We start from the raw sequence: 16,706 nt of genomic DNA on the forward strand, positions 1-16,706 counted from the left end.
AGTGGAAATCTGAATTGTCGACTCGACTTCACAGCCTTACCTATAATTCACAACGTGAAAAAATGAAAATTGAGCACTTTCCAGTGCTTCCACTAGATGTCCCCAGTCTTTACAAAGTGTTTTGAGGGTTCTACGGTGGAAACTCAGTGAAAGAGACGATGTGGCAATTGGTCACAGTCGGAGGGCCATGAGCATTGTGACGTTGGCGGCCGTGTCTGCCCCCACCTTTGGAAGTTTTTTGAAACACAATGAAATCGTCCCACTCGAATCTGATTGGTTCTCTTGTTGAAACAAGCCCTGACGATTACTTGATACAACGTTTGACATGTTTGAACGACCCTAACTTACCGTAAACAGTCATTTTGCGTTAGACAGCTGCCGCCCACGGATCGACATTTGATTACAGCCTTAGGACGCGCTAACAAGAGGAAGCTAATGGAACATAAAGCATGGACTTTTTCGACCGAAAATACATTTGTCATGGACCTGGGACATCGGGAAGTGATTTCTGATGAAGACAACTAAAGGTGAGGGATTATTGGCGATATTATACAATATAAGATGTTACGTGCTATTGTTCACAGGTGGCGCCGAGCTAGGTTTTCGAGCTCAATTTCTGGGTATCGCATCCCATTTGATCTCAAAGTGTGATTACCCTGTAAAGTTAATTTAAAATCTGTTTTGACTGGTGTTTTCAAGAGATATTCATCTATAAATCTTAGATTGACAATATGTATAAAAAAAATCGTTTTCGAATAGTTATTTATAAAATTGTAGCACAGTTTCCCGGGACGCATTTTATGGGAAAATGTTAGTCAACCTCAGGTGCCGATGTAAAATGCTGTTTTTATATAGAAATATGACCTTTATTGAACAAAAGATTGCATGCTGTGTGTAACATGATGTCCTAGGTGTGTCATCTGATGAAGTTTGTAAAAGGTTAGTGCTGCATTTAGCTGTTTTTTGTTTATATGTGATGGGTGTGCTTGCTCGGAAAATTCATATGATGCGACTTTTACCATGTACTCCTCTAACATAATCTAATATTGTGCTTTTCCTGTAAAACCTTTTTGAAATCGGACAACGAGGGTCGATTCAAGAGAGGTGTATCTATAAAACGATATGAGACAGCCCTATATTTGAAAAAAAAAAAATATTGAATTTCGTTATGCTAATGTCGCTAGGAGTTTTCGCTGGAAAATGATCCCGCTAACGGGATGGTAGGCTGAAGAAGTTATTAATCATACATAGACAACATCGGCCTGAACTTGTGAAGACCTTTGGACAGGAACATTAGATAATCAGCCATAAGCACCAGCAGGAGTGTGCATGTCACGCCACCAACAGAATCTATGCCCCAATGTCTGAGCCAATAAGAGAATGGAAAATAAGCAAGACAACAAGATTCGTAAAGTGGAGTGACGATGTTATGTAAGGGTAAGACTGTATAAAAGACAAGTACAAAGAATGAATAGTCAGTTCTTCCATGGAATTGCTTGGCTTTGTTACTGTTTGTAATAAAGTCTAATTGAATTCACAAGTTCCGCTTTGGTGAAATATTTGATTAAATATTTTCCACAACAAGTGTTTAAAAGGACTCGCTAAGAATTAACATATCAGACAAGCCTGACGGATGGCGTGAGCTGAGGGTTACGAAATGGTTTAAACTCTATAGGCCAGCCTGACAGACATCGTGAGCTGAACGTTACAAAATGGTTTAAACTACTGACCAGCCGACGTACAGCGCGAGCTGAATGAGAATCCCCACCGACAACCATTGGTACATCTGAAGTATCTGTCTAACAAACACACCACTACCATAGAAGCTCTAAAAAGAAGAAGGACATAGTGACCTTTGGTGGACAACCAGAGTCTTACATCGAGCCACTACCCATAGACGGATCGAATGGTCTCAACAGATAGACGATGATCAGGGACAGCTACGCGTAAATATATCTTGCATTTCTAATAGTGATTCATATGTTGATGATGTAAAGAATATTTGCTGGTCTGTGGTGTGTAATGAGGAGCAATCAGACGCTGCACTTGACGCATTTATGAAACTACTTATTCCAGTTACTAATAAGCACGCACCCATTAAGAAAATGACTGTAAAAACTGTTAAATCCCCTTGGATTGATGAGGAATTGAAAAATGTTATGGTTGAGAGGGATCAAGCAAAAGGTATTGCAATTAAGTCTGGCAGCCCAACTGATTGGCAAACGCACTGCATATATTAAGAAATCATGTGACTAAACTAAATAAAAATAAAAAGAAACTACACCAGGAAATAAAGATAAATGATATAAAGAATGATAGTAAAAAGCTTTGGGGCACCTTAAATTACATTTTGGGGGAAAAAAGCCAACTCGCCTCCTTCATTCATTGAATCAGGTGGCTCATTCATCACAAAGCCCACTGATATTGCAAACTACTTTAATTACTTTTTCATTGGCAAGATAAGCAAACTTAGGGATGACATGCCCGCAACAAACGCTGACACTACACATCCAAGCATATCGGACCAAATTATGAAAGACAAGAATTGTACTTTTGAATTCCGTAAAGTCAGTGTGGAAGAGGTGAAAAAATAATTGTTGTCTATCAACAATGACAAGCCACCGGGGTCTGACAATCTGGATGGAAAATTACTGAGGATAATAGCAGACAATTTTGCCACTCCTATTTGCCACATCTTCAATTTAAGCTTACTAGAGAGCGTGTGCCCTCAGGCCTGGAGGGAAGCTAAAGTCATTCCGCTAGCCAAGAATAGTAAAGCCCCCTTTACTGGCTCAAATAGCCGACCAATCAGCCTGTTACCAACCCTTAGTAAACTTCTGGAAAAAATGGTGTTTGACCAGATACAATGCTATTTCACAGTAAACAAATTGACAACAGAATTTCAGCATTATTATGTAGGGAAGGACACTCAACAAGCACACCACTTACACAAATTACTGATGATTGGCTGAGAGAAATTGATGATAAAGTGATTGTGGGGTCTTGTTAGACTTCAGTGCAGCTCTTGACATTATCGATCATAGTCTGCTGCTGGAAAAACGTATGTGTTATGGCTTTACACCCCCTGCTATAATGTGGATAAAGAGTTACTTGTCTAACATAACACAGTGGGTGTTCTTTAAAATGGAAGCCTCTCAAATATAATCCAGTTAGAATCAGAAATTCCCCAGGGTAGCTGTTTAGTCCCCTTGCTTTTTTCAAATTTTACTAACGACATGCCACGGACTTTGAGTAAAGCCTGAGTGTCTATGTATGCAGATGACTCAACACTATACACGTCAACTACTACAGCGACTGAAATAACTGTAACACTCAACAAAGAGCTGCAGTTAGTTTCAGAGTGGGTGGCAAGGAATAAGATAGCCCTAAATATTTCTAAAACTAAAAGCATTGTATCTGGAACAAAACACTGACTAAACCCTAAACCTCAACTAAATATTGTAATAAATATTGTGGAGATTGAGCAAGTTGAGATGACTAAACGGCTTGGAGAAACCCTAGATTGTAAACTGTCATGGTCAAATCATATTGATAGAGCAGTAGATAAGATGGGGAGAAGTCTGTCTATAATAAAGAGATGCTCTGCATTCTTAACAACACTATCAACAAGGCAGGTCCTACAGGTCCTAGTTTTGTCGCACCTTGACTACTGTTCAGTCTTGTGGTCAGGTGCCACAAAAAAGGACTTAGGAAAATTGCAATTGGCTCAGAACAAGGCAGCACGGCTGGGCCTTGTATGTACACAGAGAGCTAATATTAATAATATGCATGTCAATCTCTCCTGGCTGAAAGTGGAGGAGAAATTGACTTCATCACCACTTTTATTTATGAGCGGTATTGACATGTTGAATGCACCAAGCTGCCTGTCTAAACTACTGGCACACAGCTTGGACACCCATGCATACCCCACAAGACATGCCACAAGGTGTCTCTTCACAGTCCCCAAGTTCAGAACAGACTATGGGAGGCACACAGTACTACATAGAGCCATGACTACATGGAACTCTATTCCACATCAAGTACCTGAAGCAAGCAGTAAAATTAGATTAAAAAAAACACCTTATGGAACAGCGGGGACTGTGAAGCAACACAAACATAGACACACACACACACACACACACACACGATAACATACGCACTATACATACACATGGATTTAGTACTGTAGATACAGTTGAAGTCACCTTAGCCAAATACATTTAAACTCAGTTTTTCTCAATTCCTGACATTTAATCCTAGTAAAAATTCCCTGTCTTAGGTTAGTTAGGATCACCACTTTATTTAAGAATGTGAGATGTCAGAATAATAGTAGAGAGAATTATTTATTTCAGCTTTTTTTTCTTTCATCACATTCCCAGTAGGTCAGAAGTTTACATAAACTCAATTTGTATTTGGTAGCATTGCCTTTAAATTGTTTAACTTGGGTCAAACGTTTCGGGTAGCCTTCCACAAGCTTCCCACAATAAGTTGGGTGAATTTTGGCCCATTCTTCCTGACAGAGTTGGTGTAACTGAGTCAGGTTTGTAGGCCTCCTTGCTCGCACACGTTTTCAGTTCTGCCCACAAATTTTCTATAGTATTGAGGTCAGGGCTTTGTGATGGCCACTCCAATACCTTGACTTTGTTGTCCTTAAGCCATTTTACCACAACTTTGGAAGTATGCTTGGGGTCAATGTCCATTTGGAAGACCCAAATGGACAAGCTTTAACTTCCTGACTGATGTCTTGAGATGTTGCTTCAATACATCCACATAATTTTCCTGCCTCATGATGCCATCTATTTTGTGAAGTGCACCAGTCCCTCCTGCAGCAAAGCACACGCACAAAATGATGCTGCCACCCCCGTGCTTCACGGTTGGGATGGTGTTCTTCGGCTTGCAAGCCTCCCCCACTTTCCTCCAAACATAACGATGGTCATTATGGCCAAATAGTTCTATTTTTGTTTCATCAGACCAGAGGACATTTCTCCAAAAAGTACAATCTTTGTCCCCATGTGCAGTTGCAAACTGTAGTCTGTTTTTTTATGGCGGTTTTAGAGCAGTGGCTTCTTCCTTGCTGAGTGGCCTTTCAGGTTATGTCGATATAGGACTCGTTTTACTGTGGATATAGATATTTTTGTACCTGTTTCCTCCATTATCTTCACAAGGTCCTTTGCTGTTGTTCTGGGATTGATTTGCACTTTTCGCACCAAAGTACGTTCATCTCTAGGTGACAGAATGCGTCTCCTTCCTGAGCGGAATGATGGCTGCATGGTCCCATGGTGTTTAAACTTGCGTACTATTGTTTGTACAGATGAACGTGGTACCTTCAGGCATTTGGAAATTGCTCCCAAGGATGAACCAGACTTGTGAAGGTCTACAATCTTTTTTCTGATGTCTTGGCTGATTTCTTTTGATTTTCCTATGATGTCAAACAAAGAGGCATTGAGTTTAAAGGTATGCCTTGAAATACATCCATAGGTACACCTCCTATTAGCATATCAGAAGCTTCTAAAGCCATGCCATCATTTTCTGGAATTTTCTAAGCTGTTTAAAGGCACAGTCTGTAAGGGCTGTCTTCAGGAATGGACCAAAATGCAGCGGAGTTAGTATTCATCTTTCAATTTAATTAGAAAGAACACTATAACAAACAAAACAAGGAAACTGACAGCCAACAGTCCTGTCAGGTGCAAACACACTAAACAAGAAACAATTACCCACAACCCCAAAGAAAAACACACACTACTATATAGGACTCCCAATCAAAGGCAACTCAACACACCTGCCTTCAATTGGGAGTCCAACCTCAATTAACTAAACCTAGAAAAACAAAAACTCTGCCACGTCCTGACCAAAACGAATACAATTACGCCCTCTGCTGGTCAGGACGTGACACAGTCAAGATAGTGTATATAAACTTCTGACCAACTGGAATTGTGATCTGTCTGTAAACAATTGTTGGAAAAATGACTTGTGTCATGCATTAAGGAGATGTCCTAACCGACTTGCCAAAACTATAGTTTGTTAACAAGAAATTTGTGGAGTTGTTGAACGAATTTTAATGACTCCAACCTAAGTGTATTTAAACTTCCAACTTCAACTGTACGTCTATCCACAGTTGTCGTAGTGATATCATGAACATTCTATTGAAGTGGTTACTTGCATAGTTGTGCAGACATGTAGCTAGCTAGCTAAACAATAAACCATAATCGCAACTCATAATATTACTACCCTGCATGAATCTGCAGGTAGCTAACCAACCAGGTTCAATGTTAGCCAGCTAACATTAGGCTATAACTAGAATGCAAATGGCTCTGAGACACGAATAATATTACTACACAGATCATACGCATAACGTTTGCTTGCTAGCTAACAGTACACTTTAACTTGAAAAGAAAACTACTTTCTGACAATTTAGTATCGTGTAATATCTGAAAATGTAGCTTGCTAGACTATCTTACCCGCATACATGGATCGACGCTTCTCCCTCTCTGTCACAGATGCAATGGTTGCCCTTAGTTGGAAGATGTAATCCGGAGACAGGTGTTTCATACAACAGCCTTCTGTGTGTTCTCTGTTCGACTCTGTCTGCATATTTGCAATCAAACGGCAGACTTGTCTCCATCTCTTTAGCTATCATACCACTGATTTTCAAAACTCGGTCCTCCAGTAAGTGGAGAGCTTGATATTGTGATATCGTGAGCTTGATAGCGTGATATCTTTCAAAAAGCGGCTTTAGAAAGGATTACCTACACATACTGACCAGCTCATGTTATAGACAGAAACGTGCTACATGGCAGACCAATCCGAACTCATCTCTCGGCATTTCCAGCTCACTCATTAGGTTGCCGTCTTTTTCCGTTGCTGAACCAACTAGGCTCGTAATATAACAATTGTATTCGTATTTACAGATGGCATACAGGTTTGTTATTAAGGCACATGAAAGTTCACATGTTCCAGAAATGCATTTTGATTTAAAAAATAAAGTTTACTTTTAAATTGTATTGACGTGCGACATACGCCTAGTTTCTGAAACGAGTCACATATTAGTTTTTGTGAGAACTGATTTTTGTATTGTCTCATGGTCTGAGAAACACCGCTGTAGCTCGGCCACCCTCCACCACAGATGTGGAAGGCCAACAGAGACTCATTCCATGCAAAAACTGATATCTCTAGCTTAAACTGACAGATTTAGATGGGGAATATTTTTATTATTTCACAGGTGCGTCAAGACTCTTAAGGATTATCCAGGTTTTTGCATGATTACCTCATCTCTGTAAGGTCCCTCAGTCGAGCAGTGAATTTCATATGCAGATTCAACCATAAAGACCAGGGAGGTTTTTCAATGCCTCGCAAAGAAGGGCATCTATTGATAGACTGTAAAAAAAAAATTTTTTAAAGCAGACATGGAATGAGAGGAAGGAAACAGCTCAGGGATTTTACCATGAGGCCAATGGTGACTTTAAAACAGTTATAGAGTTTAATGGCTGTGATAGGAAAAAACTGAGGATGGATCAATAACATTGTAGTTACTCCACAATACTAACCAAATTATGCATCCTCATGCATCCGAAATTATAGTTTGTTAACAAGAAATGTGTGAAGTGGTTGAAAAACGAGTTTGAGTGACTCCAACCTAAGTGTTTGTAAACTTCCGACTTCGACTGTATCTATATATTTTTAGAGTTTAAGTCGTTGGTGCCCCAAATTCCTAATGAGTTAATTGTTACATGACTAATTTAAATCGAGTAACAATTGAACATAGTTAGTTGGTAAAATAAATAAGTCAGCAGATTAATGATAGTCACGTCACGACAGCAGCTCGTGGCTGTGCTTCCCTTTGTACCTATAATATTATGCAAGCCCTGCCACATCCGATGAGCGTCGGAGCCAGTGTAGTACAATTCAATCTTAGTCCTGTATTGACGCTTTCTCTGTTTGATGGTTCGTTGGATGCCATAGCGAGATTTCCGGGTTAGAGTCCTGCTCCTTGAAAGCGACAGCTCTATCCTTTAGCTCAGTGCGGATGTTGCCTGTAATCCATGGCTTCTGTTTGGGGTATGTACGTACAGTCACTGTGGGGATGACATCATCGATGTGTTATTCAATGTGTTTCTATGGGCTAAAGTAGTAAAGGACAAATTCAATGTTTTATCAAATAATTAAAAGAATTAATACGTAAAGGTGTCCTACAATTCAAAATCAATTAGCTAAATGATCCATGGTATGACCATCTTAAAACAATTCCATATGTTAGCTTAGTAGACCCCCGAATACTTATTTACTCAAGACATTTCAGCTTTTCATTTTCATTTTATTTTCACTTTGACATGGGGTATAGTGTGTAGGCCAGTGACAAATATTTCCAATGTAATCCATTTAAAAAAAACACAACAAAATGTGGAAAAAGTCAAGGGGTGTGAATAATTTCTTAAGGCACTGCACCCCTTGAACACCATGGAACGGGGGTTAACAGAGGGCGCATTAAACATGGACAAGCTTCCAAACTAAGTTGTGCTTAGTTTTGAGACTGTATGAAGCCCAGCCCCTTATAGACACAGGGGGCTCTGGCAATGGCTGACGTATCACCCAGTTTGTCCATAACCTAACATGGGGGCACTGACGTCACAGTGATGTTTTTGTGGAGGGGCCCACCGGTGCTAAGGCCCCTCACTCCGGAGGTCAGAAGCTGCTTCCTCATTGGAGGTGCCCGCAAGCCCCGCTTCCTCCATTCCCTTCAATTCCAGAAATTGGAAATTGGAATGCGATTGCCATAACGCCAAAGGAAATTTAGCAAGCTTAATTTGCCGGAAGTTATTCATGCTAGTCAACATTAGCCATGATGAGGCTTCTAGTCTAAACTAGGCTAGCTAGCCTCTTTGACTGCAGCACGGTCCGTTGATATTTATAATAACCAAGCGACTTAATGCTAGCTATGTATACTAAACAAGAGATCTACCCAAGCAATTCCACCGTTAGGAAGCCTGAATAGCTAGCCCTAATCTGCGCTTGTTAGCTAGATTGGTTTTGAAAGTTTACTTTGGACCGTAACCGACAACAGAGCAATTGTCAAGAGAACCTGTGCCGTGGACTAATAGGGGAACAGATTCAAGTGAGGGCAGCGTGAGCATGCACTGAGCCCGAAATATACAAAACAACAAACCTGAGTATCTTTTAACTCATTGGGGCTTGGTCGCGAACCTGGCTTCTTAGACTTCATTGTTTTGGTCGCGTTAGCCATTTTACTTATTGCTATAGCCAGGTCAAGCTATCTGACGAATAATTCATTGTTCATCATTAGGAAACTTATGAGAAGTTTTCCGCACCTAGCGTCCAAAGGGTGAGCACGCTCTACCACTAAAGGACAGTTCAGTTGGCGCAATGTAAGACAAATTGTTGCAAATTGTTTGTTTTAGTAGCATGAATCGTTCCTGTTCACACTGAGGTTAAGAGCGGAATAATTGAAGGAATGAATCCGATCCTCAAGCTTATCAACTGTGGAAAGCGGGGTTTCCAGCGAGGCGCGGATTTCATTGGCTTTGCCAGGCGTGATTTTAAATCCTTCGACCCAAGTCGCGAGAGTGCAACTCCCCATAGTATGTTGTACCTAAGTTGACTGACTGAAAGGGAACTGGAATCTGAGCACAGCTTGCGTTTGTTTGGAGAGTGACTGCCTTGTTGTGGGAGGTGGAGTTGACTGACCATTATGGGAGACAGTGTGCAGGAAGGAGTCATCCACCAGGAGGCAGTGTCCCTCTGACCAGCACTGAGGCTCTCCTCCCACTACCAGCTCACACTGAGGTGGGGTCTGCACTCCTAAAAAGTGGTGGTGTCAAAAGGATAGATTAATGGAATTATATAATTACACTGATTTGCATTGTATACAGCAGACCTGACTTACATACTAACACTTTGTTAACAAACAGTGGAGTAAAAAAAATTCATTATTTGGGTTATGATGGAGTTAGATAGTTGTACTAAACTCATGAGGCATTTATCAAACGATATATCATTCATTTCAATGATCGTTAATATTAGACTGCACATTTAATGGACAAAATCATGCACAGAGAGCATGTAAGCAAAACTTTGTCAAGAACCATACTGAGACCCAATGATATGTGGGCTGGAATATGTCAGTCTCACTCACCGAGGTGGCAGCATAGGCGAGTATTGGTGGGGCCATACACTCCCCCTAGTGTGGCCCCAGGCCCTAGCAGCCAGAACCCGGCGGCCCCCAGGGAGTTGCTACTTATGAAGGTGCGCAAGGAGAGAAGAGTGCGGTAGGTGCAGGGACAGGAGCGGCAGTTCCCTGCTACACACACACCTGCGCTGTACAAGGGGAACACGGCTTGGCCCTGAGAGAGACACATAAACCTGTTACACATAAACCTGCCTTGTCACACAAACAACTGTGTTAAATAAATGTTACACACACCAATGCACCATACAAACACATCTTTTTCAAACCCGTGTACCCACACGTGTTTGTATTGTATGTGTTTTGAACTGCTGCACTGCAAGCACGTTAGCACTTATTTTTTTATGTATGACAATTTTATATTTCTGATAATGTTGCCTCAATGCTTTTCCACTATACAAATAAGGAGAACGTAGCCATGTGGCTTTTGTAGGCTGGTATTTAGTTTAATAATTACATTTGAGTGTCATATCATCGATAGAGCGTAGGGGAGAGTGGTGTAAGTTGAGCCAAAGGGGTATGTTTCTGAAAGATTTTACCAAATATTTAAGAAGAGGTCATCATTTCATTGAGTCTATGAAGGAAGAAACCACATGGAAAAGTGGTAAGGAAGTTAGGTCCAAAAAACATATTTTCATTAAGTCAAATTAATGTATTGTGGTAGAGGTTTCATGATACTTGTCTTTAAGCCAAAGTAGTTCATTTTAAGAATGTTCTATACATCAGTTGGGGTCTCTATAAGTTTCAATATGAGGTCCTAAACCTAGCATGAAAGTGCATCATTCTAGCTCAGTGGGCTAATATAGTCAAAATGTTTGTCTTCGGGCAAGTTGTGGCAATCAGAGGAGTTGAGATGGGACTTCGAATACCAGAGGGACAGGCTAATGGCTACTGGCAAGCAGATTGTCCTTTCCAGCCCTATCCCAACATACGATCATGGAGTTGATCGCTTCTCCCGGCTATTTGCACTGGACTCATGGATGAAATCGAACTCTGACCTGAAAAAGTGTTGGATTTTATCAACAACTTTGATTTATTTTGTGAGCAACCTCAGTTCTCAAAAACGGAAGGCCTGAATAGAAGAGGAGCTAGAATGCTGAGTTCTAATATTGCAAATATACTAAACACTATGGGATTTCAGTCCTGGTTCTCAACAGCTAACCCTCATTTATTCTTGTATCTTACACCATTTCAAGCCAGACCTACAGTATTTTTAAACAAGGGGTTACCTACTGAACATAGCATGTTTGTGCTAGAGACTGACCATCTGATCTGAAATCCTGCAGCTGTAGGCTTGGCCTGATTCATGTAAATACAACAAGTTTGATTTCGAAAATGGATTTTATAGTAATTCTGGCTTCTCCAACCAACGCAAACAGATAGGCTGAAAGATATTTGTACTGAGCTAAACTTAACTCCGCTGATAAACCAACCTACCTACTCCGCTGATAAACCAACCTAAACCAACCTACTTCAACTTTAAACACCCTGATGAATCTACTCTTTTAGATATTACTCTGAACAATGTCCCTCATAAGTATATAGCCAATGGAATATTTGCTAATGAGCTCAGTGACCATTGTCCAATTGCCTGAATAAAAGATGTTAAACTACCTAAATCTCTGCCATTCATTATTAAAGATCGATTTTTATTTATTTAAATGAGTAACATTTGTCTTACCTGAGGTTGTGTGACTGGGGGTGGGGGGGTGTCATCCATCTCTGAGTCGGATCTGGCACTTAATTGTTTTACCTCTCTGTTCAACTCTGTTGCAGATAAGCATGCTCCATTTAAAATACTAAGGGTAAAAGACAGATCTAATCCATGAATCACCCCTGAATTGTCTGAAAAAGTACAGGAAAGAAATTTAGCCTGGTCTAAGGCTAGGTTGACTGATTCTGCATCTGATTGGCAGTCCTTCAGACATTTGAGAAATAGATGTCTAACTCTAACTCTGATTAGAAAGGCAAAATTGACATCTTACATTCTCTGAGAGTGGTGGAAATCCAGCTAACTTCTGGAAAGTGGTCAAGTCCTTGAAGCTAAATTCCACCCCCTTATTGCCCCAGCAGGTAATGACAGTCCCTGGTCCTATAATAGATCAAATGAACATTTTTGATGCTTTTAATAGCTATTTTGCCTCAGCAGGCCACCTATTTGAAAGAATAGTTTCTGAAAATTCCTTTAATTCCACCTTTATTAAAATAATAATAATTAAAAAAAACAGCTTGCAGAGAATGATCCACTCCTAGGCACACATTCTTTATTTTCAACCGTTTGTTGTCTCTGATGTACTAAGTGCCTTGCTAAAAATCCATGTAAAAAAATCTCTGCCCCACTTATTGCAGAAACATGAACCTATATTTGAAACTTAACAATTGTTTCTGGTATTATCCTTAAGATCTGGAAAGTGGCACGTCCTCCCCCTACACAAAGGCGGAGACCATTTTGACTTAGCTTGGAAATCAGATGGTAGTTATCTATCTTGCCTTGTCAAAGTATTAGAATCCCTGGCCAACTCTCAGCTAAGAACTTTTAACTTATCATTCTATTCTTAATGTGCAGCAATCTGGTTTTAGACCTGGACATAGCGTCATTTCAACTGCTACGCTTGTCTTAGATGATATGTTAAATTGCTTAGATCATAAAAAATATTGTGCTTCCTTATTTATACACCTGTCCACCACTACCTACTAATGCAAAGGTTTCTTGCAAGTGGTTTAAGAATTTCTTGACAGACAGAACACAATGTGTATTTTCTGATGGTGTCAAGTCTAGTTTCCTTGATATTATGAAAGGTGTACTGCACGGGTCAATACTGGGACCTGTTCTTTTTACTGTTTATATAAATAATATTGGTATATCTGTTAAAACCTGTAACATTCATCCGTATGCAGGCGAAACGGTTACGTATGCCCTTTCCTCAACTGTTGACCAAGCTTTGTAAGAGCTGCAAACTGACTGTTGCCATACAAAAAGCCCGTGTTGGCTTAAAACTTGTACTTAATGCAGGCAAAACTAAATATGTTGTTTTCTAATTCATGCAAAAATGTCTCGGATGGATAAAACATTTATTCATTGGTTGTTCTCTCATCCATCGAGTTTGCGCTTATAAATATCTGGGCATTTGGTTTGACAAACATTTAATGCAAAAAAACCCCATAAGGATGAGATAGTTAAAACCTGTTGGGGTGTAGGGGGCAGTATTTTCACGGCCGGATGAAAAAACGTACCCAATTTAAACAGGTTACTACTCTGGCCCAGAAACGAGAATATGCATATTATTAGTGGATTTGGATAGAAAACACTCTGAAGTTTCTAAAACTGTTTGAATGGTGTCTGTGAGTATAACAGAACTCATATGGCAGGCAAAAACCTGAGAAAAATCCAAGCAGGAAGTGGAAAGTCTAAGAATTGTAGTTCTTCTTTTGGTTATCTATCGAAACTACAGTGTCTGTGGGGTGACGTTGCACTTCCTAAGGCTTCCATTGGCTGTCAACACAACAACACGCTGTAAAGCCATTTTTAAATCGGACAATGTGGTTACATCAAGGAGAAGTGTATCTTTAAAATGGTGTAAAATAATTGTATGTTTGAGAAAAGTGGTTTGAGCATTCTCCTGTCACTGGGCAGATAATAGGAGCTCAGTTACTGAGTGGACTGCCTGGCAACAAAGGGATTGGATATGCGCGGTCACACGAGCTCGCCGTTTCTTCTTTTTCTTCTTGAATGAATATGCTATTGTCCGGTTGGAATATTATCGCAATTTTACGTTAGCAATACCATAAAGATTGATTTTAAACAGTGTTTGACATGCTTCTAAGTATGGTAATGGAACATTTTGACTTTTCGTCTCTGGTACCACGCTCGCGCGGTATGCCTTTGGATAGTGACCTGAACGCACGAACAAAACGGAGGTATTTGGACATAAATATGGAGTATTTCGAACAAAAACAACATTTCTTGTGGAAGTAGCAGTCCTGGGAGTGCATTCTGACGAAGATCAGCAAAGGTAAGACAATATTTCTAATACTAATTCTGAGTTTAGGTTGCCCCGAACTTGACGGGTGTCTGTATAGCTCGCTGTGATTGCTGAGCTATGTACTCAGAATTTTGAAAAATGTGCTTTCTCCGTAAAGCTATTTTAAAATCTGACACAGCGGTTGCATCCAGGTGTAGTCTATCTATAATTCTTTAAATAATTGTTATATATTTTGTCAATGTTTATGATGAGTATTTTTGTAAATTGATGTGCACATTCACCGGAAGTTTTTGTAGGGAATACATTTTCTGAACATCGCGCGCCAATGTAAAATGCTGTTTTTGGATATAAATATGAACTTTATCGAACAAAACATACATGTATTGTGTAACATAATGTCCTAGGAGTGTCATCTGATGAAGATCGTCAAAGGTTAGTGCTTCATTTAGCTGTGTTTTGGGTTTTATTGACACATGTCCTTGCTTGGAAAATGGCTGTGTGGTTATTTTTGTCTATGTACTCTCCTAACATAATCTAATGTTTTGCTTTCGCTGTAAAGGCTTTTTGAAATCGGACAATGTGGTTACATCAAGGAGAAGTGTATCTTTAAAATGGTGTAAAATAGTTGTATGTTTGAGAAAGTTGAATTATGACATTTTGTTGTTTTTGAATTTGCCGCCCTGATATTTCACTGGCTGTGTCCCGCAGGTGGGACGCTAGCGTAGCCCATAGAAGTTAAGAAGCTGATATTTAAAGTGTTTTTTAACAGACCATACCTCTCCCTAAACAGCAGGAAGCAGATTGTACAGATTGTACAGTCAACCTTCCTGCCAGTCCTGCTAGTGACATACTCAGAATGCAGCCACTACTCTAAAACCCTTGGTGCAATTTACCACAGTGCTCTTTACTTTACCACAGCTGACAGGTTTAATACTAATCACTGAATCCCGTATCAGAAGGTTGGCTGGACCTTAACTTGTAGGGCTGGGATTGCCATGGACCTTACGATATGATATCACAATACTTACAGTGGTTTGTCCTTTAAAAGTTGCAGTGTACTGCAGCACAGCTTGCAAGGTGCCGCAGAATTCTATGGTACGTTATTTAAGTGCCAATCACTGGTACCATTAATGCTAGTTAGTGCTAGTTTGACCACCAGAGGGCATCTTTGAGAAGCCTTTGATAGCCTTCAACATTGGCTGAACTAGAGAATTTAAAACCTTTTATGTAAGAAAATAGTATATGGGACAGATTTTAAGAAATGTTGCTTTATTCATTTGATTAATATTATGGTGTTTCTATTACAAGAAAAACAAATGGAAAATATGGCGCTGTACAACGTGACGTTCGGGAGTAGGCTACAGTGCTGGGCTACTTAGCTAAAGAATCCCCGTGTCATGCAGGCAGGCCATGTGGGAGACCAGGGTTCAATTCCCGACGGGGAGGAAGGAGTAGGCTGTCCTTGTAAATAAGAATTTGTTCTTAACTGACTTGCCTAGTTAAATAAAGGTTACACTAAGAAAATAACATTTCCACTTTCTAATTCTAGTCTAACCAATACCCAAATGGAGATTCAGTGAAAATAAAAATCTCATTGATTTATCAAGACCAGTCCCCATGCTTGTCTCAGAGCGGCGGGAAACGGTGCTAAAATAGTTGTAGGCTATGCTTCTAATTTCAATATGCTCTTTAAATAAATAAGACCTACACCACTTTAACAGCACATTACTCAACACTAGTGAGACTCATGTTGCCTACGGTAGGCCTACAGTATATCGAAAAATATGACGTGACTCTCTGCCAATAATTACATAAAGAGGATTGGAGGATTCTATATTAAAACCAAAAGCCGCCTCATGGATCTCTCGCTGGCGGCCGGCACGGGTATCTGTAGCAACGCATTTTGTATTGCGATGCGGTGACTTAGACAGCTGAGCAACTGGGGAGGCCCCACCCACAAAGTATCAAAATACAGAGAGGTGTTGGTAAAGGTATATTGTCCTGCTAATAGCCCATCATTTGCTATTCTAATACTGTACATGGTGTCCAGGTCAGGATAACCAAAACATTTATTTATTAAAGACTATCAGAAAGAATGTTGGTACTTATTTATTTTGATCCAAAGCCATGAATGAGTGAGTCACTCAGCTTTATGCCAAAATAATATTTGTAAAGGCCAAAACATTTATTTCTGTTTTTAGAGGGAGAGAAACACTGGGCCAATTGTGATCTACCCTATGGGACTCCCAATCACGGTCGGATCTGATACATAATAATAATAATAATAATACTTAACTGAGAACCTAACTTAGAAATACATTTGACGATAGAATGCTCCCACTACCCTCCATCTAGGCAAGTCTATTGTCCAGCTACCTGCTAGAACAGCGGGAACGTTTCCCTAGTCAGCGCCATTATCAGTGTAATGCCCCTTAAAGTGTTGCTCTGTGCTACCCAGTGTGGCGGGGTGGGGGTCCACCCCCCCTCCCTCCTCCTCCGTTCCCCTTGGGCTAAGTCTGTCTTCT

General features: G+C 40.2%; 2 protein-coding genes across 2 annotated transcripts in view; one reads left to right on the forward strand and one right to left on the reverse strand.

The window, feature by feature from the left end:
- The window catches only part of LOC115170725 (aspartate beta-hydroxylase domain-containing protein 2), a 105,936-nt gene that overhangs the window by 18,723 nt on the left and 70,507 nt on the right, over positions 1 to 16,706 (reverse strand). Inside the window, exons 4-5 of the mRNA XM_029726965.1 lie at positions 10,148 to 10,355; positions 9,700 to 9,813 (exon numbers count right to left, since the gene is read on the reverse strand). Of these exons, the coding sequence (XP_029582825.1) occupies positions 9,700 to 9,813; positions 10,148 to 10,355 (322 nt within the window). The remainder of the gene's footprint in view (positions 1 to 9,699; positions 9,814 to 10,147; positions 10,356 to 16,706) is intronic.
- The window catches only part of sez6l2 (seizure related 6 homolog (mouse)-like 2), a 172,264-nt gene continuing 157,048 nt past the window's right edge, over positions 1,491 to 16,706 (forward strand). The window contains exon 1 of the mRNA XM_029726963.1: positions 1,491 to 1,946. The gene's annotated coding sequence lies outside the window, so the exon portion shown is untranslated. The remainder of the gene's footprint in view (positions 1,947 to 16,706) is intronic.

Source organism: Salmo trutta, chromosome 32 (genome assembly GCF_901001165.1).
Source record: "Salmo trutta chromosome 32, fSalTru1.1, whole genome shotgun sequence".
Classification (NCBI taxonomy): Eukaryota; Metazoa; Chordata; class Actinopteri; order Salmoniformes; family Salmonidae; genus Salmo; species Salmo trutta.